Consider the following 27,118-nt stretch of genomic DNA (forward strand, 5'->3'; position numbering starts at 1 on the left):
AGAGCATGTATTACATATTAACTAAAACTCCTCAATTATATAAGATATGCTTCCTGCGCGGTGCTTGATTGTTTGCTTTTCTCGCTCTCTCACCCTCTCTGACATTCTCTGCGCCTGACGGAGGGGGTGTGAGCAGAGGGACTGTTTGCACAGAGGCTGTTTGCCTAGAGGATATGGACACTCCTCTAAGAAATGCCGCTTTATCGTATTGATTGTTTGCTTTTCTTAGCGAGCACTCTCTCTCTCTCTCTCTCTCTCTCTCTCTCTCTCTCTCTCTCTCTCTGAAATTCTCTGCTCCTGATGTGCGCACTCCTTTGAAGAGAAGATATATTTGCATTCTTTTAATTGTGAGAAAGAACTGTCATCTCTGTCTTGTCATGGAGCACAGTTTCTGTTGCTAAAGTAGTTGCAGCCTTTGATTATTAGGTGTTGTTTGCCAATGTGTCTGCTCTGCTCATTTTTAATTGTCATTAATAAAATACAACAAAGGGGGAAAAACTGCACAGAGAAAGGGCAAAATATAATGGAAACAAAAGAGTTAAGCATTTAAATCTATAGCAAAAGCAGAATTGTCTTCTAAATGTAAAAATCATGCTGCTGTGCTTTTTTAAATTTCGAATAAGAGAAAAATAATACCAGCTAATTAAATGAGATCAGTATTATCAGGTGTTGTCACTGATTAAGAATCTGATTGGAACAAAAACCTTCAGCCACAGTATGCCCCCAGTACCGAGGTTGGGAAACACAGCCCTTGGTAGCTGTGTAGTACACCTAATAGGTTGATCAGCTCTGCTTAATTGCCTAACACACAAGTCAATACAAAGAATTTTGAGAGGTATGCTATTTCTAAATTAGGAAACATTAATAGGTATAAAAATGCAAATTGTTATGTTTGAAATATGGATGTGATGTTAATGTTTTTAATGTTCTACTGGTTAAAATGTTTTGTGTAGCTGAAAGTTAAAAACAAAGCCAAGGGTCTGCAATTACTTTTTCCCTGCAGGTCACTTTTATTCTGTGTTGTTCAATTGGGCCAGCACTCTTTAGCATTAGAGCTCTGATGTTCTCTGGATTTTTTTTAATTATCACTGTAATGTGTGGTTACTTTACTTTATTACATGTGATTTTAAAATTATTTTTGTCACATTTACTGTATAATGCAAGTCGCTCTGACTTTTCATAACAATTGTAACATTTCATTGTACTACCTAAGTAACAGTATTAGTACTCATCAATGTAAAAAAAAAAAAAGTTCTTTACTTGTTACTGTTCGCTCTTACCTTTTACAAAAGAATGCACAACTTGAAGTATTTGCATTTAATCACAATTTCCATTTGTTTTCATCAATGTGAAGATTTTATTGAATGTAGAATTGCAATTTAAATACATTTTTTTCAGTTTAAGAAATGGTATCAAATTGCAATACTTAGTATTGTGTCAAAGTTTGAAATTTTGGTATCACACGACACATTTTTAAATAGGCAAAAACATGTATTCTGAAAATTATTAACAATCCAAAATAAATACAGTTATAGTATTGTTTTTCGTGATAGAGTTCTATATTACTCTACTTTCCCCTGTTTTTATTTTTTATCTGAATGTACCAAATCCCATAAACTTGCCACTTTTTATAAGGCATTGTACTTTATACAGTTCTCCTGATAAGTTTACATACCCTGGCAGTATTTGTAAGGTGTGTATCTTTAAAGATAAGATGACTGATCAGGCAAAAGACATTTTGTTTACTTTTAATGGAATTCAAATTAAACTATAAGGTATCACACAATGGCACAACCATTAAACAAAACATAGTAATAATAACACCACTTGTTTGCAGAAAAGCCTGTATCTCAGCAGAAGTGGCTTGTGGGGGTTTTTTTTTTTTTTTTTGGAATCTCGACAAATGATCCTGGCAATTATGGCTGAAGTCTTGGTTGGTGTACCTGACCGTGGTTTGGTAACAACAGAACCCCTAACTTACTACTTTATCAGTCTGAACACTACTGACATTCAGTTTCAAATCTCTGGAAATCTTTTTATATTCTTTTACTGATTTGTACAAATCAACAGTCTTTTTCTTAAAGGTCCTTTGACAGTTCATTTGCTTTCCCCTTGCCTTGGTGTCCAGCAAAGTCAGTGCAGCACTGCATGTATTTAAATGTACTGTTTATATACACACACTGATTACAGTCAAAGAGGTTACAGGTGTGGACACTCTCCCTTAATTACCCATAATTTGAACCTGTGTGTGTGTGTGTCAGCTTGTGTGTATACTATCAGCCTCAACATTCAAGAGTATGCAAACTTTTGATCAGGCCTATTTGGGTGAAACAGGATGCACCTGAGCTTAATTTTGAGCTTCATGGCAAAGGCTATAAACACTTATGTACAATTGATCTCTCAATTTTTTTTATTTTTTAATGAATTTAATCTATTTTGGAATAAGGCTGTAGCATAAAATGTGGAAAAAGTGATGCGCTGTGAATACTTTCCAGGTGCACTGTAAATACAGCGTACTAATTAACAAGAAACACTATTTTTTGGCCACATTGTCATCAGCTATGTCAATACTCTCTCTTTCTGTTTTATATTCAATATATATTAGCGTGGCGGCCCTGTGCAGATGCACAGTTTGCACATGCCTAAGGCTGCCCCTGCTGCTGCTGCCTAGCACTTCAGTTTTGACATTGCGGCTCATTAACTTTGGTCAAGGCTTGTGGCTATACTAGCAGATGACATTTCTGGTACCGTAATGCCATGGAAAAAGTGCTTTTGTCAGAAGGCAGAAGTAAGAAAAATCAATAAGTAACAGCGAAGATGCAAAATGATTCAATCACAAATGATAGTAATCATTTTGTACAAGTTCATCGCTAACTAGGATCGGTCATGCGGGCCGCATGTGGCCCGGGGGCCGCGTGTTTGACGTGCTTGCTCTACACAGTGAATGGGCATAAATTCCAACAGAAACACTGCAAAATCTTGTGAAAAGCCTTCCAGAGTGGAAGCTATTACTGCTGTAATTGGGGGTTAGGGCTGCAACTTCATATTAAAGTCTATGTACAGTATTTGAATGCAATGTCATTAAAGTCACTGTTGGTCTAATGGTCAGGAATCCCAATACTTTTGTCCCGATGGTGTAATTCAAAAGGAGAGAAGCCCGTAGAGGCCTTTGGTACCTCCTGATAAGCAAACAATATGAGGGGGATTAACTAATATGAGTTTTGTCCATCCTTTCTGACCTCCTTTTAAGGGTCTGGTTAAATCACTGGACTGAACCATCAGTTTGAGAGTGATATACTGAGGTTTTTGCATGCTTAATTTGGAGTAATTTGGTAACCTCCTTGATCATTTCTGAGGTAAATGGCCTCCCTTCTTCCTCGTCTTCTTTAGGGATGCCAACGCACTCAAAGACCCGTGCGATAGTTTGAGTTGCCCACTCGCAAAGGAACTGCTTCAGGATAACGAGTAGTGTAATCCACTACAACAAAATGTATTTTTGTCCTCTAGCAGAAGGTTCAAGGGGTCCTACAATAGCAACCCCCAGTCACTCAAAAGGAATATCTGTGAGCGGGACAGGGGTCCATGAGAGGAGTACAATCTTTATGAGGAACCTGTCTTAATTGACATTTGGCAGAAGAAGCACAAAACTAATGGACCTCCTCATTAATCCCTGGCCAGTAAAACTGGAGTTTAATTCTCTCCATTGTTTTTTCGAAGCTTAATTGGGGGGTTCCTAATTGGGGGAGCCTCAAAGCTGGTCCTGGGCTAGCACACAAACATGTCGCTGGAATTTCATGTAATTAGCAACATCAGTCTCTCTTCACCCTTATGCTCGGCTACTCAATAAAAAAGTTTTTCAGCTCAAAGTGGGGTCCCTGTGCCATGTAATTACTGGCACGGATTCCATCAATCGAAGCAACCACATTCAAAGGCAACTTAAGGGAGAAGCTGTTCCACTGCTCTCTCTTAACTTCCTAAGGCTGAGTTTATATTTCACGTGATGTGATGCATGCCCCTACAGACACTACTCCTACGCAAGCGTTGTACTGTTTGTACTTGCATGCGTACTTTACATAAAGCTGTAAGATTCCCAGGTGGCACTGCGAGATATCATCACATGATAAAACGTTCGGCTTTCTTGTGTTGTGAATTGCCTGAAACATCCATTAAATTCCGATGCCACTTTCCCACAATATCTCTGAAAAGGATGGATGTTTAATGATTACATCCGTCAATCCAGCTTGCCAAAACGGGGGCAGTTGGGAATGGTTAACTCCTAACAAGTTGTGTGCTTCTCCTTGGGCTGCAGTACCGGTTCTGTGTCTGGTCGGGTGGGCTCCTGTGTAGCGACACATCCAGGATTGGACTTATTCTGCATGCTTGACTAGAGGACCATTCTGCATGCTTGACTTGTGAAGTGAACCGGTGGTGCTCAAGGGCTAGAAGTCTAGGTTTTTGTGCTCGTCTTCAGACCAGTCAAACAAGATAGTCGGGGAGGGCATTCAAAAGTAGATCACACATGACCATCTCAGTAATTGGCTTTGCCAAGTTTACCTCTGGCTTCAGCCATTGCCCAACTCTGCCCTACAAATTGAACACCTGTGACCAAGTCGGCCTTTCAGTGTCGAATGTCCACTCGTGACACACTCCAGCCTGCTGGACCAGATTACTTCCGTACCATAACAGTACTTCTGCCTTCAGTAGGGAATCCATTCCCGGATGGGTTTATCCATTCCCAGGAATTTGGGAATCCCACTTGTCATTCCCAGGAATCCTAGGCTCCCGGGGATGACACAGTGCACGGGCATCTCACATGTGAACGGTTTTAGAACAACCGACACTTAATTTTAATAAAACTACTGCAGTATGTTGACACCAATAAAAGACTAACCTTATCCACAAGCAGTTCATGCTGTCCTATAAGTACATGTATCTAGTTCAGGGGTGCCCACACTTTTTCGGCTTGTGAGCTACTTTTAAAATGACCAGGTCGAAATGATCTACCTACATTAAAAAATGCTATATATTGCATAGTTTTACTGTCAAATAATGCAAAGTGTACACAACACATGTTTCGCTCTTTACGTTGCTCCACGGCGTGTGGTTTGTTTATTTGGCAGCATATAGATCGGGGTAATTACATTCATGGCATTTGTAGTCTGAACCACAATCTGATCGTATGGGTGGTTACCTACCAGGTAACGCTTGTGTCGGCAAACATCCGCCACGGTGCCCTCTCCAGTTGCGAGAAGCAGAACATAGAATGTTGCAAAGTTTTACTGTCAAATAATGCAAAGAGTACGCGACACGTGTTTTGCCCTAATTCTGGGCTCATCAGGTGTACACACTCATGCTCACTCACGTCAGTGTCAGAGGTGAAGCCACAGCGTGTGGTTCATTTATTTGACAGCATGTAGATCGGGGTAATTATATTCATGGCATTTGTAGTCTGAATCACAATCTGATTGTATGGGTGCATGTGAGATGACCAGTGTGTTAGAAGAAAAGAGATCTCAGACTGGCCGCCCTGTATGTCAATCAAGTGGCAAATGCCATCGGGAGGATACATGATAGACTAACGTTTAAAAAACATTTTTTTGAATGCAACGCGATTAACCTGATCAGATACTGATACACTTGTTCTAAACAATGCCATTGCTCTGAAACACTGCCATTTCAGCTTTTACTGATGCATCCAGTTTCTTGTCTTTATTTTGTGATGACAGGTTTCTTGGCACAGATAATGCGGATGCAACAGACTGACACATTGCAATTTCAAGCTGTTGTCTGACAGACGTCAATGAAGTCTGCCCTGTCCCGGCATTCGTGAGCTGCAGTGTGCAGACTCCTCCCAGTCCACTGTACTCAGTCTTAGTCGGAGCCGGGAGACTGACGACTACTGCTGGTTGACTGAATTAATCTGCAACACACTACAGCGTGGGCCAAAAAACAATGCCACTTAATTATTTTCAACTATAACTCTGTTATTTCTTGATCGATTTTTACACTTTTACACGCTATATATGCAAGCTTGGCTGTTCCCGGTTTCCTGGGAATTACACCAGTTTCATTCCCGGGAATGAAAAATGTCCAGGAATCCCGGGCTCCCAGTAATCGGGAGCCTGGGAATGGATTCCCTAGCTTTCAGCTGATTATAGTTACCGGCCGCCTGCTTATCAAGCTCGTAGTAGGCCCACTGTGCCGATCCCCTCTAGAACAGCTTCAGTATGTGTGCAGTCTGCATGGTCCCATGTGGCCATTCTTTCAAACACTAATAAGTATGTCTCAGTGTCATCAACTGGATGTATGTGTAATAACACCTGAGACGGACCCATCTGGAGGTCCTGCCGGAGAGTAACACAAGCATGGTTGCGTACTGCTGCTTCGGCAAGCTGGGTTTGTTGCTTCCCCACCTGGGCCTAAATCTTTGCAGGCATCGCCTGAATGGACAGATATTATGTCCTGTGGCTCAGACATTCTTTCTTGCCTGCTAGAAATCCTGCCGACTATGCCACTGTAAAAGGACAAGGGTAGACTTTTGGGGCGCCCTGCAGCCAGCACTGTACAACTCTATAAAGAGTAAATGCAAAGAAAGTGCATTAAAATGCCAAATTTTCCTGACTTCTGTCTAAGGTAGGTTAATTAGGATAGCGGCCCTTCCACGTTTAAGGTGTTCTGGGAGGAAGAGGTGGGTCCAGGTGGACAAACTCCGGAGGGGACGTCAGACGGAATGGTTGCAGTGATGCTTTCTACAGATGGGGGAGAAAAAAAGGTCGTTAGTGCAGTGTCACCTCATGTCTCGGCAGAAAATTGTCGTCTCCCAAGCCTTCAAACTGTTTCCCATACACGTGACAAGTTGAACTTAAATTCCCAGAAAAATGTAGGAAATAAGGTTTGATGAGGATGATGCCCTATTTAATTAAGATAATTTCTGGTTCTGATTGATCATGCCAGGTGATTCGGACCTATTCTGCTGTCCATTCTGAATAAACTGAAGATAACGTGTTGGTCAGATAGTAGACCTCACGACCATAGCTGAGATTATTATAGTGCAGAGAAAACTTTTGCTACCGGCTTTCTCTCTAAATTGTCAGAGCAGCATCTAGATAAGTAGATTTCTGAAATACTCCTGCTTAAGATTGAAATCTGTCATAGCAAATGCAAATTTTATCTTTGATTTACTGGTTTTATTTTTAAAGACCTTTACTATGATTTATTTTTAGGTAGAAAACTCAATTTACGGTGTATACTCTTTCTTTTTTTTTTCTTTTTATTTATATATAATTCCTTTAGCTTTCCCAGTTGGTATCGGATGACGATCAAGATAAAATGGCCCCACACTCTGCTGGTGTAGACTCTTATTATATGCAAGATAAGAATCACTCTGACCTGGAAGCAGATCTTCGGTAAGGAGGACGCAAGAAAAGAAGAATATTTTTTGTTGAATAATCAGTTTCCTTATAGTAGTGTTTAAAATGTTGTCTTAGTTAATGTGAATTATAATGAAATGCAAAATGAATATAATATCATGACATCATCCTTACTGCAAACATTATTGCTGCTTTACTGTTTTTTATCTTTAATGCGCAATTTGTCTGTAATGGAAATGATAAATCAATTACTTTATTTAAATAAATTGTACTTTTAGTCAAAGCTGACAAATACTTATGCCTGATGAGAGTCTGCTTCTTCCTGCTATAGTTTAGTCCAACATTTTGAACAAGTGGCACTTGAGATGTTTCATCACATTTTAAAAGGGAGGTTGCTGAGAGGTACATGCAGTTGTACAGTACCTGCAGTATTATGAAGGACTGGGAGGATTATTTGCACCCAAATAAAATTTAGTCCAACATGTTAACTGTATTGTAGTGCAATGCATATGCTCATTTTGCATTTAATTTAGTTTTGTCATATTAACACCATTAACACTACGAAAAAACTCGTCGATCTGTCCTATCTTAAATCACTTTGCACCTCTCCGTCAGCGTCTTTTGTCCTGTAAATGTGCCGATAAGCAGCAAACAGCAAGCGCCCTGCTATCACATCCCCCCACCCTGCATAGTTTTCTCAGCTCAAGTCTGTTTACCTGCGTGTCAGTTGCTTAGAGTTGTATGGAGTGAGAAGTCAAGCAAAATGAATGACACCTTTTATAAATACTATATCGTTATTTGGAACACATGCATTTCATGTGTGTTTTGTGTCTACAATGATCTATGTAAACACATCACTGAAACAGAAATATTTTTCATGTTTTAGTAATAATTGACAAAATGTAGACATGAAGTATATATTGTGTTAAGCCTGATTTCCAAATATCAAAGAAACACCAACCCTAAGTTTTCACTGCAAGTTGGGACACCTGCTTGCAGGAATGGATGCAAATTAACATCATACCAGAATGAAGCAATTACAGGTTAAGAGCCTTGCTCAAGGTCCCAACAGAGTAGAGTCGCTTCTGCTTTTTACAGGATTCAAGCAGGCAACCTTCTGTTTGCCTGCACAGATCCCTAGACTTGGACCCACCACTCCTCCCTAAAGAAAATAGGAACACTGATAATTTATTACCATGGTGGAAGCTTCTTTAAAGCTAGAATTGAAAGTTTTCTTAATAAATGTTTGCATTCTTTAGCCAAACTAAAAGCTTTGCTAGCATGATTTTTTTTTTCAGATATGAATAATTAGATCAAAAATAAATATACAGAAGCTAATCTCCTTATCAGCTACTTGTGATAATCTGAAGACAATTATGAGGCTGATTTGTTTTGCATGGATTTCTGTAGAAATGTGCATTATCTATTGAAAAGTCAACTCACTACCGGGAGTATACTTTTAGCAATGTACATTTTATTTTAGTGTTGACACATCTGTTTAATTTTTTTTATAAAAATATACCCATTTTCTATAATTGGATTAACTTTTTACCAATACATGTAACCGCCATAGGAGAAAAAAACTAACATCTTGAGTCACTTGTTTTTAGAATTTATATGTTTCACTAGTGACCAACAAATTCTGGATTTTCTGCAGACACCTTTCATCTCTGCCTTCTCATGTGCTCAGAAACAACTACATCAAGAAATTCTTCTGCACTTCATCAGTTATTCCCTGTGTTCAAAATTTAAGTAAGTCTTGGGTTATACATTTAATGTTTCCTGTGAACACTGTGTATTACCAGTCAATACTTTTCTATGTACAGGGGATCCTTGGTGTTATGAGACAGTTCCGTTCCTACAACAGTGATGTAACCTGAATTTTGGTGGAAGTCGAAACACACCCTAGCCTAAGTCTCTTACCTATCCTAATACATTTGCAAAATCATAATCTAGAACATAAAAAAAACAAGTAAGCCACAGAAAATGGAAAAGGACATAAATATACTGTACTGTATACTATACTGTAGTAACAGAAAAAATGGCAAAAAATGAGCGTAGAAAATTCCTTACCTTTATTACTTTTTATCACTTTATAATGTCTAAATTTCTTTTCCATCGTGATGGCTTTCCTCTTCTTCGAAGCACTGCCAGACTCTGACTTTCATTTAGAAGTTATGATAAGGGCCACAAAGTCGCCAAACAAAGCCACACAAATGGAACACTTCCTCCGTGTGCAACAAAACTATTTAGCCAACTCCGTCACTCATATGCTGTGTTACTGCATATTCTTCCACTGCGTACAACCAAACTAGTTCACGCACATAGTCTGTAAGTACGACGCTAATGATGCGTTTTAAACTTGAAACGTTGTATGTCAAAACTTTGTAACCCAAGGACTCCCTGTACTATATATAATTACTACTCTGAAATTAAGAAAGATCCTTTTTACAGTTGTAGCTTTTAGTGCTCAATGGTTAACTAATTTTTGCTTCTCATCTAGTGTTATTTTTGCTTTCCCAATTTAAATTCTTTATTTTCTTTTTAGCCAGCTACCAGTAAACAGTGAAGTGTAATTGCAGTAAAAGGTAGCCAGATACTGATTTGTCTTAATTGTGCTCATAATAAATTTGCTGTTTGAGTAAAATATTTGGAATCAAATTTGAAATTTTGAGACCCAAGGTTGAAATCTCCACTTAATATCCAATTAAATGTGCATATATTATTTTAACTGTTTTAAATTAAAAAAAATCGGAAAGTACAGATTTTGTTATGCATTACCATACTGTCCGAGACAATAAAGTAATGTTGGCAACTTTTAAGCACCCCCAGATTTTTATTAGTTAATTCTCTGTGTTTTTGTTGAGAATTACTAACGTATGCCTGCAACTGTAAATGAAACCGAAACAAACATGGTTACGATTATTATATATAAGAAAGTTAAATTACCTTATTGCAAATGGCATGTGTCAGAGTCCAACACTAAAGAAGTACACAATGATTTATCAGTTTCTCATATTGCATGTTTTTATAGAAGTTTAAATCATACTGCATCTTTTTATAACAAGGAATTAAAACTGGGATTTTTGGTGATATTTTTCCATATGGTTAACTGGAGTATACATGCAAGGTAACATAATATAGAAATAGTAATGTAATCATAGGTTTTCAGACTTGTATTTGAAAAGTTGGGCAACATTATCTTTAGACCTTTACTGTATTACTTGAGCCATCATTTTAGTACTGGAAAAATATACAAAAAAAACTAATTTCAAACAAGATTAATTTCAGAAATGTGTAATTATTACATACTAGAAATTATTAAACACTTTGTATTTTTCATGACGTTAATTTATTATTTGTCTCCATATTGCCCTCTCTGCATAATTCTTTATTAATGTATAAATTGTGGTATACATTATTTAGAATTATATTACAAATTTAACAATTTAAAAAGAATTGTATTTGTTTTTAAACTGAGACAGATATTTTTATGCAGTATACCTTACATTTCTCTTAGGCTATAACTCATCTTCCCAGCACAAGGTCACCTTTAATACAGCTGTAAGGTAGGACACATCTTTGTAAAATTCTGATTTACTTTTTCCAAAGTATTGCTTAAAATATCCCTCTGTACTGTGTATTTATGTGTAATATTTTCATTGCTTATTCCATTGTCATGCACAGCTGAAATGTTCTCTTACATTAACTCCTATGTATTATCTTAAATTTATCATGCCATATGTGAAAAGATTTTCATTAAATGAATTTGAGTATTATATATGATGATGTGAACAATGTGTGCATCATTGAAGTAATCTCTTGACGTTTAAAAAAAGTTTTGAAGAGTATCTTTCTGTGTCATATTCGGTGGAAACTGATATTTGGCAAATGAAAAACTGTTTTGAAAAATTTAAATGTTTGTTAATGCAGTGAACTAAGCCTCTGAGGCTGCTGGAGCTGAAGTAAACTGGTATGCATTAATTCTAGAGGAAATATTTTGCATCATTTTAGCCACTGCAGATGACTGTGAAAATAATAATTTGGCAGAAGATTTAATAATATGGAGTGGTGTGTGAAAAGGTAGCTCTGTGATAAGTTGGTACTTTATTTGTAGACACTTTATTCGTGTCCTTGCTAGAGAGAAGACATGCCATATTCACTGGAATGGTTTATTTCAGTTGTAGAGTTGTATGTTCATACAGGAACTTTACAAGTTGATATCTGAGAGATTCTTGGAATTAACTTTCTGCATTCATTGTTTTTGATACTGGTCTGAATGCGTAAGTATTAGTAGAATGGAAAACATTGTTTTAAGATATATTTCTCCACCTGGATATATTTCTGAAGGAATCTAAATGCTTAAGCTTCCTTTTTACGTAAATATAAAACTCCTTTTGTCATTTTTGATGGTTTAAGGTTTTTTTTTTTTCTTCTTCTTCTTTCTTTACAGGCCAATATGTGGTGTTGCCAGCATACAGTCCTCTAATAGCTGCAGCACCACAATACTACAGCCTTCTCTTTTTAGCCCTTCCTTTTCTGCTTCCCAGACTATGAGCATTTTGTCAACTACTGGGCCGCAGACAGATAATTTGACAAGTACATCTGGCTTATCATCAACAGGGAGTCAATTATCCAATTCCTTACAGACTCCACCAAATCCTGAACAGAATGGAATCCTTGACTGGCTTCGCAAATTACGCTTGCATAAATACTACCCTGTTTTTAAGCAGTTAACCATGGAAAAGGTAGATGGACCAGTTTGTTTAATCTTTTAAATCAGCCTTTTTTTTAATACTTGGAGCAATCTGTAGTAGATTGGTAGATATCTGCAGTTTGCTTTTACTTTGGTAAATGCTTTCTTGTCTTTTAAATCATAACTCAACACTGGTTATTTGACTTTGATAAGAGCTGATACGGCATGGTATTTGTAGAGCATATAGTCTTGGTATTGCTTTTTTTTTTCAAATTAGCAAAAGGCGCTATATAAACATGCTGAAAACAGAAGAGATACTCATTTTAATATAAATATTTATATTACCAGTTGAAAGATAACTCTGTAAAAGTTCATCAGAGTATCAGAAACAAATATTCTGTAAAATTAGTGTGTAAAACAGTGGAGACAAAGGTCAAGTTACCTGTAGAGCCTGTAGTTTATGTCCATTTAGCAAGCGTACCTGCCCAGACCTTTTGTTTTCATCACACCATTTGCTTTTTATAAATTGGTAGCTGTTAATATTATAATGATTGCTATGTTTGAATTGATAACACAATAACACACATCTTTGCCACATTTTATCATGTACCTGCATAAAGAAGGAAAGCAAGGTGATATACCATAGTAAGCAAGGACTTAATGTAATAACTGGTGCACCTTTAACTAAACTGTCACTTTTATGTAGTTTTTAGCCCTTACAGAAGAGGATCTAAATAAATATGATCTCACCCAAGGAGCAAAGAAAAAGCTGAAAACTCAACTCGAACTTCAAAAGTGAGTAGTGTGGTTTGAACTAATCTCTTAGTTATATTTGGCAGGATACAGGCTGTATATAATAGACAAATTCAGGAAAAAACAGCATGTTTCAGTCTTTAAGTAAAATGTCTTGTAGTAGCCTGAGTCAACCATGCTGTTTTCAAGATATGTATTAACAGGCTTTACTCTGTAATTGCTGACCTTCGATATTATTGGCTGTTTTAGACCCACTTCAGTGACTCAGTCTTCTTACCTTTAACAGACAACTCTCAGACTGTTTAGAGCCATTACTTGTCTTCAAAATGGTCTTTCTGTATTAGCAGTGTTTTAAATGATAATTTTTGGTAATCTGGGGCTGCATTCTAACAGTGTTAAGCCTCAAAATTTTTCATAAAATTTACAGTGAACATAAGGCAATATTCTTGAAAGGACACAGTGTTCTGCTGATTTTCAAGTGATATATATTTTTTGATCTCATATCTACATCATTTGAATTTTGCAGTCAAATAAGACATCCACATGTGCAATTAAAAGATTATCAATCTGTAATTTTTCTATTGTTACATTTTTTCCATCAGTATCTATATATATATATATAATTCACTAAGGCAAGACAACCATGGAAAGCATGCCGGAAGAGGTGTGGATTCACTAAGCTGCCGACAAGTAAGACACATATGGCGCACGCAGGAAAGAGCCACGCCCACCAACTCCAAGACCATTGGATACGACAACAACTCGCATGGCCACGCCCACTAACTCGGACGCGACGACACAGAAAAAATGGCGTCATTTATATTCGTCTGTCGTAGAGGCCACATGCAGTGCAGGTCAGGTTAATGTCATGCACCTCCGAGCTACGTTGACTGTTCATAGAAGCATGTTTCTAGCGGAGGTGAATCGCCATATGCAGCATGTGAAACGGTTTGCGAGGGGTATCCCATGGGATCCTTAAAACAATCCTTTACAACTTAAGTTGAAGCACAATTTCGGTTATGACGCACGACCGCGTGCACACCATTGCAAACTGTTTTACACGCTACATACAGCTATTCGCTTCCGCGACAAACATGCATCTTCTTAGATGCTCCTGCAGGAACACGGAAGACGTTTTCCTGCCCACCAACGCTCCTTTTTCACCGGACGGCGTCTACCCTCGCTCTTTAGGCATTCACACTGCCTGCCCATTTGCCCGGACGCAAAAACTCACCGGCCACCCAGTTAGTCCCTTTCGTCTGTGGTAAGAGTCCGCATGCACGTCTGAGCCACGCGCCGTTTGTTATGCTGCGGGTTCACTATTGTGTTGTATTTTGCTCTCTCCAGAGTTCCATCTTTTCATTCACTTACTGTTGTATTCTCACACCAACCCGTTTTAGACATCTGTGTCTTTCCAGTGTTTAGCATTCAATAAATAAATATGCATGACATTGACCGTGTGTCTATCCAGCGCAGAGAGGCGTGGGTAAGCCGATGAACCCCATTCAGGCTGCAAACTAAGTCCCACTAAGTGCGACTCACACGCTCCCACTGGTTCCGTCCCAACCCTTTGTACACACCCCCCTCCCACCTCACTACTACCGTGGTCGGGTGTCTTGGTGGAATATACAGTATATAGAATAGCAGCCAAAACCGCACAGAGCAATGAAAAGTCTACGTCAGTCACAGGTACATCTGTACTTTGTAAAGACGGCGACTCAAGTGACGAGTTGGATGTGGACACATGAGCGGGCAATGCATACTGAACGAGAAATCAGCAGACTAGCATGACGGACGGAGCTGAATCGACGTCATTCTCCTTTCCTCCCGTTCCACACTCCGCACCGTGCACCCCCATCCCTCCGTCTGGCAGGAGAAGGCGCGAGGACGGTGCGCCAGTTTTCAGTCACTTCAGACGATTGTGTGTTGGTTCGTTCCATGCATTGTTACAATGTTGCTTTTCTTGCTGATTTATTACATAACCGATTTTTCAAATGTTAATTTTCTCCCTCTGCTTAAAAATCATTAAAAAACCGGCCTGATTATGCGGCGTATGGTACGCCGTGGGTTGGCTAGTTTAAAATATTTTTAGACTTCTTCATTCTTTGAAGTCCAAATTGCAGATTACAATTTTTTAATCCAACTGTTTTCTTCCCCGCATAAACCAGTTGCTTCAAACTATCCCAACAGTACAATATACAAGACAGAAACCTTTTCAAAAACATTATCAGATTGGAGCGGTGTGCAGGAAAGATGAACATCAATTATAAATAAATGTGTATGATGCAAAATATTACATCTCCTGCAAATGTACCTCTTTTGTTTTAGAGTGTGATCTGATTGGTAAATTTGTGCTCCAATAACACAGAATAAAACAATTAATAAATATGATTGCTAATCCATGTCATGTGGTGTGAATGAACTGACCTTCTGAATGTTACAGTATCCCATAGTCATTCATGCCATGTACATCTCCTACTGCTTCATTATTCACTGACTCTTGTGCCTTTTTATGGTTCTTTCAAAAATATTAAGCCATGCTGTACCTAGCAAAAGATCCAGTGTTGTACAGCATCTTTCTTCACACAAATCTCTTTTTGGATTTATACACCTGCAATGTTTTCATAGTTCACAAAGTTATCTTTACTGAGCAATTGTGCAGCAATGCCTGTGATCAATCATTTTATATATTCTCCTCTGATATGAAAAGATGTTTGCACTTGATAAGATGGGAATACAAATGAAGCTAATAAATTGTTAAAATGATATTGAAAGAATTCAGTGTAATAAACTGCATTCATTTCTGCTGGTACTGAAAACAAAATTAAAACTTACACTTTCTGTAACAATTCACTCTTAAAGCTGCAGTGCTGGAGAAATTAACTTGCAAACATTTCTATGAGAAAACAAGCAGACAGACAATGGTATTCCTGTAATTGCAATATACTTCAACCTCTTTCACAAATCTGGAAATACAGAAAACATGAACTCATCTAAAAGATAAGTTGTCATTTTGGGAAGTGCACAGGAGAAATCAAAATATGTATTCTGTATTGCACAGGGTTGATTAAAACAAAATTTTTAATTTAAAAGAAAATAGGTTATATCTGTCCCTCTATTTTCCACTTAATCCAATTCCAAGTCAATATCTGGACACAGTGGCGAGACTTGGACACACACCCATAAAGAACAGCATGCCTGATGAAGGCCAGAAAGCAAGAACATTTTGTCTTACCTTTTATTATTCTGGATGTGATTAACCTTTAACCTTTCAGTCTACTAACAAGATTTATATCATCTGAAACTTTATTTTAGTGCAAGCTATATTGTGTTTCTATCCTTGAATAGCGTAACTAAAATGAAATTGCAGCCTACACCCAAACCATAATCAGTTTTTAATTTTATTTTTAAAACTTCTTTATTTAAATGAATTTCACATGCTGTAATTTAAGATTCCCTTCCATTTCTGCATAATCTGTCCTAATAAAATCCACCTCAATCCATGGTCACACTCTGATGCACCTCTTAAATTATAGTAAAACCACTGAGGTCATGAGGTATTCAGGCATTCAGCATTTGGACAAGCCTTCAACCTTCTTTGAGCAATCTGACAAGATGAAAGTGAGAGGGCCAATGAAAGCAAAGAGCACCATGTACTTTGAAACTCCTGAAAATGTCTTTAATTGAATTAATCACCATAGGTAAATCATTTTGATCAGTACAAAGTTCAGCTAAAGTATGGTCAAAGTTTAATTTTTATTTGAATTAAAGTGTCAGGTTTGTCAATCCATCCATTATGAAACCCACTTAATCTAGTTCAGAATCATTGACAGCCTAATACTTCAAAGACCACACCCACAGAAAACTCGGGTTATACATTGTAAATTATTCTTCATCCTTCAAAGACCACACCCACAGAAAACTCGGGTTAAACATTGTAAATTATTCTTCATCCTTGCATTCATCAACTTTTAATAAAAGTACAATTTATTTAATCTCATTGGTAGAACTTGCACCTTCATGAAATTATGGATTTAAATGTTAAGCAAATCGACTACCTTCAACATTATGCATTGTGAGACTTGCTTGTTGATTTAAAAAAAACTGTCATTAGCCCCAGAGTACGTTACTGTTTGTATCAGTAAAATTATATAGTGAACAGCTAACACTCTCCCATTAACACTAGCTTGAACTGGTTCACTTTGTAAGTAAGATGCATTTTACAATTATTTTAGAAAGGGAACTCTCAAATTCCTGTGCAAATTTCAATTTTTAAACTTCTATTTTAATACCAGAAATTTAACCAACTAGAATATTAGTTCAGGGTGAATTTAACTTTACTGCTAACACTTAAAATAAACTTTAAGGGTTTATTTTTCATAGTTACAGTTTCTAAACTATAAACCATTAAAGACTGTCTGTGTCACAATTAAATGCAGTCCAACAGGTAAAATATTGTAGCGACCCGTGGAGGAGTCTTTTAAGATTTCGAGCCGAACTCTGCCGTGCACCTCTCCGAAGCTGTCGGCTAGCGGCTTGCCAGCGTCATGCACGCAACTGCACCCAGCTCTTTAAGAAAGAGAACACTCGTGCCCCATACACCGCATGACTCCGAGTGTCTCGGTAGTTTGCTTAGATAAAATCTTGGCAATAAAACAGCTCTGTCCTGTTGTATCTTTTTATTACAGAAGATAGTCAGAAACAAAAGCTCAACATTATTGCTCGGCCATTGCCAAGGTCACGCACAGAGACACATTTCAATAAATTGGTACTTTTTACAAAATAAATAACCCCCGGACGGCGATGTCCCAAACCCACCCAACCAATTAAATACAAACACACCATTACTTACAACACAAATGACAATACGTAAATGTCGACATACAATAAGCTTTTTATAAATTACCCATAAATTCCCCACAAACTATTTACATAAATTACCATGAGGCGTCACTCCGCCAGCGCTTGCTGCCGGGTTGTTACACAGCCCCCTCCTAAGAGGGTTAGTGTCCCCACAACCCTACTCATCACAGATAAAATCACGTAAATGTCCTGGCCGTCGACGGATACGCTTTGTCCTGCCGGAGGTGCCGTCACTTGTGTCGGGCTCAGTCCTGTCAATGTCTGACTCGGTGCCGGGGGTGGAGGTTGGAGAACCGCTTGTATTTTCGAGTTGTTGTTGTTCTGGGGCCAGTGGGTGGTATGGTGCTAAACGGTCCTTGTGCAGCACCACCCGTCTGCCTCGTCCAGGCATTCGGACTCGGAAAACTACCTCCGATATTTTGTCCAATATTTCCCCCGGTCCTTGCCAATGGTGAGCTAGTTTTGGGGACAATCCCCGTTTCCGTTGCGGGCAAAATACCCACACTTTGTCCCCTGGCTTCAGCGTCGGGCCATGAGCCCGTGAATCGTAAGCCCGTTTTTGGCGCTCCAGCTCCCTCCAGGGCCTCCCTGGCCAGTCGATGAACGGTGTCCAGCCGCTCTTTTAGCCGTCTAAAATAATCCATTTCGGGCCCACCAATAATCTCAGGCTCAGGGGGTGAGCCAAACACTAATTCCACCGGCGTGCGAGTTCCCTTCCAAACATCAGCCCGCTGGCGTGCATTGGCTCGACTCCTGCACTGCTGTCCGATATGCCCATAGGACCAAAGGCAAATGTTGGTCCCAGTCCCGCTGGTGTTGACTGGTCAGAATTGCCAGTTGAGTGGCCAGGGTGCGATTAAATCGCTCGACCAATCCATCACTTTGTGGGTGAAGGGGGGTGGTCCGGGTCTTTTTCACCCCCAGTCGCTGACACACCTCCCTGAACAAACGGCTCTCAAAGTTCCGCCCTGATCGCTGTGGAGCTCGTCCGAACTCCAAATCGAGTGAACATTTCATCCACGAGTTTTGGGCAGCTGTGGGGCACTCTGATCCGAACTGCATACGCCTCTGGCCATTTGGTAAAGTAGTCCATTGCTACCAAAGCGTAGCGATTTCCGGCTTCCGTTACAGGAAAAGGACCCAGTATGTCCACGCCAATTCTCTCCATGGGTGCCCGACCAGGTATCGTTGCAATGGCGCGTGAGAACGCGTTGACCAGGTCCTTTTGTGCAGTGCAGACGTCACAGCAGTGGGCGTGTAGCTCTGCGTCTTGCCGACACCCGGGCCAATAAAACCGCTGCCGTAGTCGACGCACTGTCTTAGCGTTCCCGTAATGTCCGGATCCAGCCGCTCCGTGGACCCATCGGAGGACCTCGGCGCAAAGCCTGGGGAACCAGTAGTTGTAGCCGGTCAATTCCTCCGGGTGCGTGCCACCGCCTGTAGATTACGCCATCGTGCAACTCCAAGTTGCCCAACTGAGAGTGGAGTATTTTGAGTTCAGGCCCCTGTGACGACACGGTTTGCCAGTCGGGACGTTCTTGTGTCTCCAACCAGCCCTTTACCTTTTCTAGTGCTTGATCGTTCGCCTGTAACTGCCTCAATTGGTCAATAGTGTACGGCTCCCCTACTCCAACAGTGTCATCTATCCTTGCGGATGCGGCGATGGCCCCAGCCCCCTTTCTTCCTGTCGGCGGCAATATCGACATTCATTGCTGAGGCATGGACGCCTGGAGAGGGCATCAGCGTTGGCATGCTGCCGTCCGGTCGGTGCTGTATCTCAAAGTCATATTCTTGTAGAATCTCCATCCACCTTGCCACCTGGCCCTCTGGTTGCCTGAAATTCAACATCCAGGTGAGGCTAGCATGGTCAGTCCGCAGTGTGAACCTAGTGCCCAATAGGTAGGGCCGAAAGTGCCGTACCGCTAGGATCACTGCCAACAGTTCCCGCCGAGTGACACAGTAATTCCTCTCCGGTCGACTGAGGCTGCAGCTGTAATAAGCTATCACTCTTTCTCCAGCCTCCCCCTTCTGTGAGAGCACGGCCCCAATCCCCACATTGCTAGCGTCAGTGTCCACCACAAAAGGTTGGTTGGGGTCAGGGTACGCCAGGACAGGCGCGCTGACGAGGGCAGCCTTTAACTGTTGGAAGGCGGCTGTGCAGTCCTCCGTCCACCCAAACTGTTGGCCCTTACTCGTTAGTCGGTGCAAAGGGCTGGCAATGGTCGCAAAGTTTTTTACGAATCTTCGGTAGTAGGAGGCTAAACCCAAAAAGCTCCGCAGTTCAGTGATATTGGCTGGTGGGGCCAGTTGCTCACGGCAGTCACCTTGCGGGTCTGTAGCCACCCCACTCTCGCTGATTACGTGCCCTAGAAACTGAGTCTGTCGGGCGAGAAGATTGCATTTCTCAGGGTTTAACCGCAACCCGGCGCTACGAATGGCGGTCAGGACCTCCCTTAAATTGTGCACCGCCTGGTCAAAGTCTCTGGCATGAATCAGCAGGTCATCTAAATAGACCACACAACGGGTTCGGGGAATGTCTTTTAGGACCCGCTCCATTAGTCTTTCAAACGTGGCCGGCGCATTACAAAGTCCAAACGGCATTACCTTAAACTGCCACAGCCCTTGTCCGATGGTGAATGCAGTTTTGGGTCGGTCCTCTGCTGCCAGTTCTACCTGCCAATATCCACTGCGCAAGTCCAAAGTGCTGAACCAACGGGATCCAGCCACATAGTCCAATGCATCATCGATGCGAGGCAATGGGTAAGAGTCTTTTCGAGTGACTGCATTTAATTTACGAAAGTCCACACAAGGCGCCAACCCCGTTTTCTTCCGCACCATGACCATGGGTGCGGCCAGGACTGTCCGAAGGCTCAATGATGTCGTTGGTTACCATCTCGCGAATCAATTCTTCGGCAGCTTGGCGTTTTGCAAGAGGCAATCTGTGGGGGCGCAACCGAATGGGGGCGGCGTGGCCAGTGTCAATGTGGTGTTTGACTAACGAGGTTCTGGTGCAGTCCTCTTCTCGAGCCGCAAAAATGTCCACAAAGTCGTTCAATACTTTCTGGAGTTGCTCCTGCTGTGGCGTGCTCAGCTGTTCACCACTTCGATGGCCCAATTCCTCCACAGCAGCAACCGTCTCAGTGGATGGGTGGTCGTGTGAGGAAAACCGTTGGGGAGCACTGGTCTGAGCTGCAATACTCTCCTGGGGTCCTCTTCAGTCCCTGCATCTTCCGAACAACGGTCGGGAGCCGGTGAGCCGTGGTGTCCAGGCAAATCCAAGCTAACAGCCCTTCCAGGATGATTCCAGCCCGATTGGGCGACACAGTCTCATTACCTACGAGAGGATGGCCCTGGACACATCAACACATGCTCCCCAGTGGGCCAGCAAGTCTAACCCAATTATGCATTTGTCTTTAATGTCCATGAGCCAGAATTCGTGGCTGGTCTGGCTCGTCCCTACTACTACAGTCAATAGTTTCTTTCCGGCATTTTTGTCCGTTCACCCGTAACCGTCGCAGTTCGATGTTAGAAGGAGTCCAGTCTTTTGGAAGAGGACCAGCTGTTTCGGGCAACACTCCTCTCTGTAATAGACAAATAGTGGACCCCGTGTCCACTAAGGCACTGCATGGCCGTCCGTCTATAATGCAGTCTAGGTATAGTCCACCTGAAAACCCACAGCGCCCCACTTTAGGGCAGTCATTGCGGAGGGATGCTGAAAATTGGAGCGAGGGTCCCTCACGGCCTCACTCAAGTCGTTTCCCAAGGTGATGTTGTACGAGGCAGGGGACTTGGAGCAGGGCAGTCCCTGGCAAAATGCCCTGGTTCTCCGCGATCGGAAACAGCGGTCCGATCTTTGTCTCTGTCGGGGAATTGATGATGGCTGGGCGCGACTGACCTCCACACCCTCAGGCTGGTCCCTTTCTACCACTCGCTCAACTGCTCTCGATAGCGCGCTTGGGCGTGATGATTGACGTGCCGGAGACCCAAACTGTAGTACCTCTTCAGCCCGTTCAGCCTCCCGTAGTGCCTCGCTCAAATGTCTGGGCGACGACAGACAGACATGCTGACGAAGACGCTCTGGTGCAAGGCCCCGCAGGAAAGCATGAAGACTGAGTTCTTCCCTTGCTGCTGTCGAGAAAGTAGGGTAACCTTTCCGTACATAGACCCTGATGTCAGCTGCAAATGCTCCCACACTCTCACCTTCACGCCGATGTCGGTTTGTCAGCTCCTCCCTGCTGTGTTCCGCTGAGGTTCTCTGTCCAAACGACGGGTGAGAGCATCGGTGAGGGCCTGAAGATCACGACACTCCTCAGGCGGCAGGTCGATGAGTACCTGAAGTGCGGGACCCTCCAAGGCAAGGGCCAAGTGTGTTGCAGCTTCCTCGCAGCTCCAACCATTGTGAAGAGCAGCCAGATCCACTTGTGCAAGGTATGGCTCCAGGGGCGTCAACCCGCTGTATCGTGGCAGCTTAGCGGGTGACCGTGTGGGGAGGACCGGCCGACTGGTGATTTGGGGTGTCGCTTGCGGCAGCTACAGGTTCATTCCGGCCGTGCCTAGAAGATCGCAACACTGTCCGGGGAATACTGGCACCCTCAGGCCAGTTTGTCCTTTTTCTCCGTGCAGTTCTGCTGATCAGGCGCTCCAACATAACGCTATTTTCCGAGATGGCACGCTCTATTTCTTCAAGACTCTGTTCCATGACGGCGTCTTCTAAACAGCCTGGTCTCCCACTTCTGACACCAATGTAGCGACCCGTGGAGGAGTCTTTTAAGATTTCGAGCCGAACTCTGCCGTGCACCTCTCCGAAGCTGTCGGCTAGCGGCTTGCCAGCGTCATGCACGCAACTGCACCCAGCTCTTTAAGAAAGAGAACACTCGTGCCCCATACACCGCACGACTCCGAGTGTCTCGGTAGTTTGCTTAGATAAAATCTTGGCAATAAAACAGCTCTGTCCTGTTGTATCTTTTTATTACAGAAGATAGTCAGAAACAAAAGCTCAACATTATTGCTCGGCCATTGCCAAGGTCACGCACAGAGACACATTTCAATAAATTGGTACTTTTTACAAAATAAATAACCCCCGGACGGCGATGTCCCAAACCCACCCAACCAATTAAATACAAACACACCATTACTTACAACACAAATGACAATACGTAAATGTCGACATACAATAAGCTTTTTATAAATTACCCACAAACTATTTACATAAATTACCATGAGGCGTCACTCCGCCAGCGCTTGCTGCCGGGTTGTTACAATATCCTTAATTTTAACAAAATTTTTCCTTGTCAGAATTCAGAAGAAATCAATAAAATTATTCATTGCTTTTATATACAAAACACATTATTGCCAAATTAAAATGCAATACAAAAGCATATATTTAATTCATGTCCATTCAGTCACAAACTGAATGTGACTTAATTCAAAGTAAAGTAAACTCGTTAAATTTCATCTCATGTGTGATTGGAGCACATTGCGTTTCTTTTCACAACCATACATTAATCATGCCAAAACTAAATTAAATGACAATTCAGCATCAAAAGATGGGTTAAGGTGCATCAACAGTATGGATAAGGAGACTTTGGAGTTATGACTGTGTTCTGGTGTAGTAGTTATTAAGTAATGGTCGATTTCCCCAAACAATTCTTTCTTTTTGATAGACTCTTTTCAGTGAATCATATGTCTTGATTCATGAGCACAAACAAATCAGTTCAGTGGAGCTCAACAGGAGGGCTAAGGCATCTTACATGACGTTGTCATATTTTGTTTCGCTGCAGTTGCTGCTGTTCATTTCATTCATCAATGAGTTGCTCCCCGAGAATCAGTCCAGTGATTCTTGTTTATTTGATCTGCAAATGAATTACTAACTGAGAATCAACCTAACAATTCTTGTGAATCTGTAAACAAATCATTACAAGTTTCAGAGTTTTCATTCACTTGTGATTCTGTCATGACCGGTGTTATTTTAATTAGGCATCTTGAATATGATACCATGCTTTATGTGCTGAAAGAGGACAATAGCATATGAATTATGTTAAATATATACACTGCTCACAAAAATTAAAGGAACACTTTAAAGAAACACATTAGATACATCAGATCTCAATATGAAGTTGGATATCTATACAAATAACGACAGGGCAATGTCTTAGGAACAAAGGGATGCCAAGTCTTTTAATAGAAATAAAAGTTTTATGCCTACAGAGGGCTCAATTGTGTAGACACCCTAAAATCAGAGTGAAATGAAGATGTGGCAGGCTGGTCTATTTTTTCAAAAACTTAATTTCTGCTACTCAAAATGCTTTTCAGTATCTTGTGTGGCCCCCACGAGCTTGTATGCATGCTTGACAACGTCGGGGCATGCTCCTAATGAGACGACGGATGGTGTCTTGTAGTATTTCCTCCCAGATCTGTATGAGGGCATCCCTGAGCTGTTGTACAGTCTGAGGAGCAACCTGGTGGCGCCTAATGGACCGAAACATAATGTCCCACAGATGTTCTGTTGGGTTTAAGTCAGGGGATCGTGAAGGCCATTCAATTGTTTCAATTCCTTCATCCTCCAGGTACTGCCTGCATACTCTTGCCACATGAGGCCGGGCATTGTTGTGCATTAGGAGGAAACCAGGACCTACTGCACCAGCGTAGGGTCTGACAATGGGTTCAAGGATTTCGTCTCGATACCTTATGGCAGTCAGAGCACCATTTCCTACGCAGTAGATGTCTGTGCGTCCCTCCATGGATATACCTCCCCAGACCATCACTGACCCACCACCAAACCTGTCATGTTGAACGACGTTGCAGGCAGCATATCGTTCTCCTTGTCTTCTCCAGACTCTTTCACGTCTATCACAGCTGCTCAGGGTGAACCTGCTCTCGTCTGTAAAAAGTACAGGGCGCCAGTGGCGGACTTGCCAATTCTGGTGTTCTTGAGCAAATTAGTCGAGCTCCACGGTGCTGGGCAGTGAGCACAGGGCCCACTACAGGACGTCGGGCCCTCAGGCCATCTTCATGAAGTCTGTTCCTGATTGTTTGGGTAGAGACATTCACACCAGTGGCCCTCTGGAGGTCATTCTGTAGGGCACGAGCAGTGCTCAGCCTGTTCCGCCTTGCACAAAGGAGCAGGTATTTGTCCTGCTGATGGGTTGATGACCTTCTACGGCCCTGTCCAGCTCTCCGAGAAAGACAGCCAGTCTCCTGAAATCTCCTCCATGTTCTGGAGATTGTGCTGGGAGACACATTAAACCTTCTTGCTGCAGCACGTGTTGATGTGCCATCCTGGAGAAGTTGGACAACCTGTGCAACTTCTGTAGGGTTAAGGAATCGCCTCATACTGCCAGTAGAGATGATTACTCAAGCAAAAACTAGCACGAGTGGAAAACCAGCCAAAAAAGATCAAGAGGGAGAAACTTGAAATGACCTCCACATGTAAAACCAGTCCTGTTTTGAGGGTTTTCTAATTGTTGCCACTTTAGTGCACCTGTCGTTAAGTCCATGAACACCAATACAGCTGAAAGTGATTAACAATGACCTCAGCTGCTTAACCAACCAGAAAATTATCAGACAGGTTTAATTGATTTCATGCCAGGCCGAATAAAAAAAGTGTTCCTTTAATTTTTGTGAGCAGTATATTTATATATAATTAATGTATATAATCCTATATTTAAAGCAAATTAAGTATAAATTAAAAGCAATAGTATTATATATTTAGATATAGTACATACATATGTGAAAATAATGTATATAAATATGAAGTCTGTGATGCGATTAGAGGGGATACCAACCCCCCTTTGACATCTGTTCACCAATCGGAATGGAGCTGTGGCTCAGAAAGACAGGTAGGTTCCTGTCTCAACTTGTCCAAATGTGTTCCAGCCTGCAAACTCTGCCACATGACTATTCTTTTTTGCCCTTTTAGAAAGTTATAAAATGTTCAAAAACAGCAATAACAATATTTTAACCCAAATTTAACTGGAAAAAAAACTCAAAAACTTTGGGTGAAATCAGCTTTAATGGTTACTTTTAAAACCACCCTTAAATTGTTCTGTGACAAAATATTTCTTGACCACTGCAGTTAGATTTTAGAGTTGTGGATAATTGTTTTAATCATCTAAATAGTAAATGTAGACAAACATTTGGTAGCATTATCTGTCACCACTGAGCTTGGGGGTTTTCATGGTGTTTTGATTTATTTTTTTATTTTTACCCTTTGTAATAGCCAGATATTATATTATCTCATTTTTTGTGTTCACCTGTACCTGCCAAAAAATTTTACAAATGCTGAAGTTGAAAGAATGCAATGAACAAAAATTAGTTAGTTTGGTTAGGCAAGCTACAGATGCTCAGAAAAAGGCAAATAAGGGTACTACAGCAACAAATGAAAATAAAATTTTGTATGAAAGGAATTTTCCTCTTATAGCTGAGATTAATCTCTATGAAGTTAACCAGTTCCTTCCATCTTTTCCATATTCCTGGATTTTGCCAGTCACACAGGCTTTTATCATTCTTGAGTAGTGATGGGTGAACCCTGCTGAATCTGCTTTGTGAAAAATGCAGAAACATTTGGGAATTTCAGTGAAATATGCTGGATCAATTATTGAGGCCAAAAATGTGACCTGAGCCACGAAGCAGCAGTATGGCACTGTATCTAAAGCCATCACTTTTAAACAGGCAAAAGTCAGAGAAATGCTGGATCAACTGCAAGTAATTTCTTGACTTTTCTTAAACTGATGCACCTCAAATGCCCATGATGTTGAAATTCTAAAATTCCATTCAAAAAATCTGATTGATATTCTTCTTTGTCTTATAATTAAAGGTTCCTGTTTCACCACCACAAGTAATGCCATTGAACACTGGTACCAAGGCGTAAATTTCTGTCCCTCTTCTCTGGCTCACAATTGACTTGTCCTTGACAAATTGTCATCTGCCTCTCTTACTGACATTGCACAACATTGTTTCCCATTGCTATCTTTAGCAGACAACTCTCTTGTAATCACTCACATTGTTTCACTATACTTGATGTAGAAAAAAACTACATTAGTTATTTCAGACACACATAGTGGAAGGAGCAATTAAGCCACGAGTGAAATGTGCAGAAGTGGATGGTGGCTCACTCACAGAATTTTCATAGACTTTATTGACCCAACAATGAATTCAAGTATGAAAATAAATGGTCTGCTTTCTTTGTGAGAATGGAAGGACAGATGCAACGAGGCACTTGACCATAAATGAGGCATGATTTTTGAGGAAAAAGACATAGAGGATTAAGAGTTGCATATTGGCTGCCTTTGGGTGTTAGCCTCTACCCTCTGTTTTTCAGCTCCTGACTGGCTTCCACTGGCAGACTCTGAGCCTGTCATGCAAGGGGATTAAAATTTTATACTTGGGAAGGGCTGTCCCATCCAACATTGGCTACTACAGCTGTGTGATTTCACAT

The 27,118-nt window shown here is 41.1% G+C and overlaps 1 protein-coding gene across 1 annotated transcript in view; it reads left to right on the forward strand.

Annotated features, from left to right (window-relative positions):
* LOC120535594 (zinc finger CCHC domain-containing protein 14-like) overlaps positions 1-27,118 on the forward strand; it is a 151,569-nt gene that overhangs the window by 90,272 nt on the left and 34,179 nt on the right. Inside the window, exons 3-7 of the mRNA XM_039763534.1 lie at positions 7,294-7,406; positions 9,028-9,122; positions 10,891-10,939; positions 11,824-12,118; positions 12,773-12,861. Coding sequence (XP_039619468.1) covers positions 7,330-7,406; positions 9,028-9,122; positions 10,891-10,939; positions 11,824-12,118; positions 12,773-12,861 — 605 coding nt within the window. The 5' untranslated portion in view covers positions 7,294-7,329. The remainder of the gene's footprint in view (positions 1-7,293; positions 7,407-9,027; positions 9,123-10,890; positions 10,940-11,823; positions 12,119-12,772; positions 12,862-27,118) is intronic.

Source organism: Polypterus senegalus, chromosome 9, assembly GCF_016835505.1.
Source record: "Polypterus senegalus isolate Bchr_013 chromosome 9, ASM1683550v1, whole genome shotgun sequence".
Classification (NCBI taxonomy): Eukaryota; Metazoa; Chordata; class Cladistia; order Polypteriformes; family Polypteridae; genus Polypterus; species Polypterus senegalus.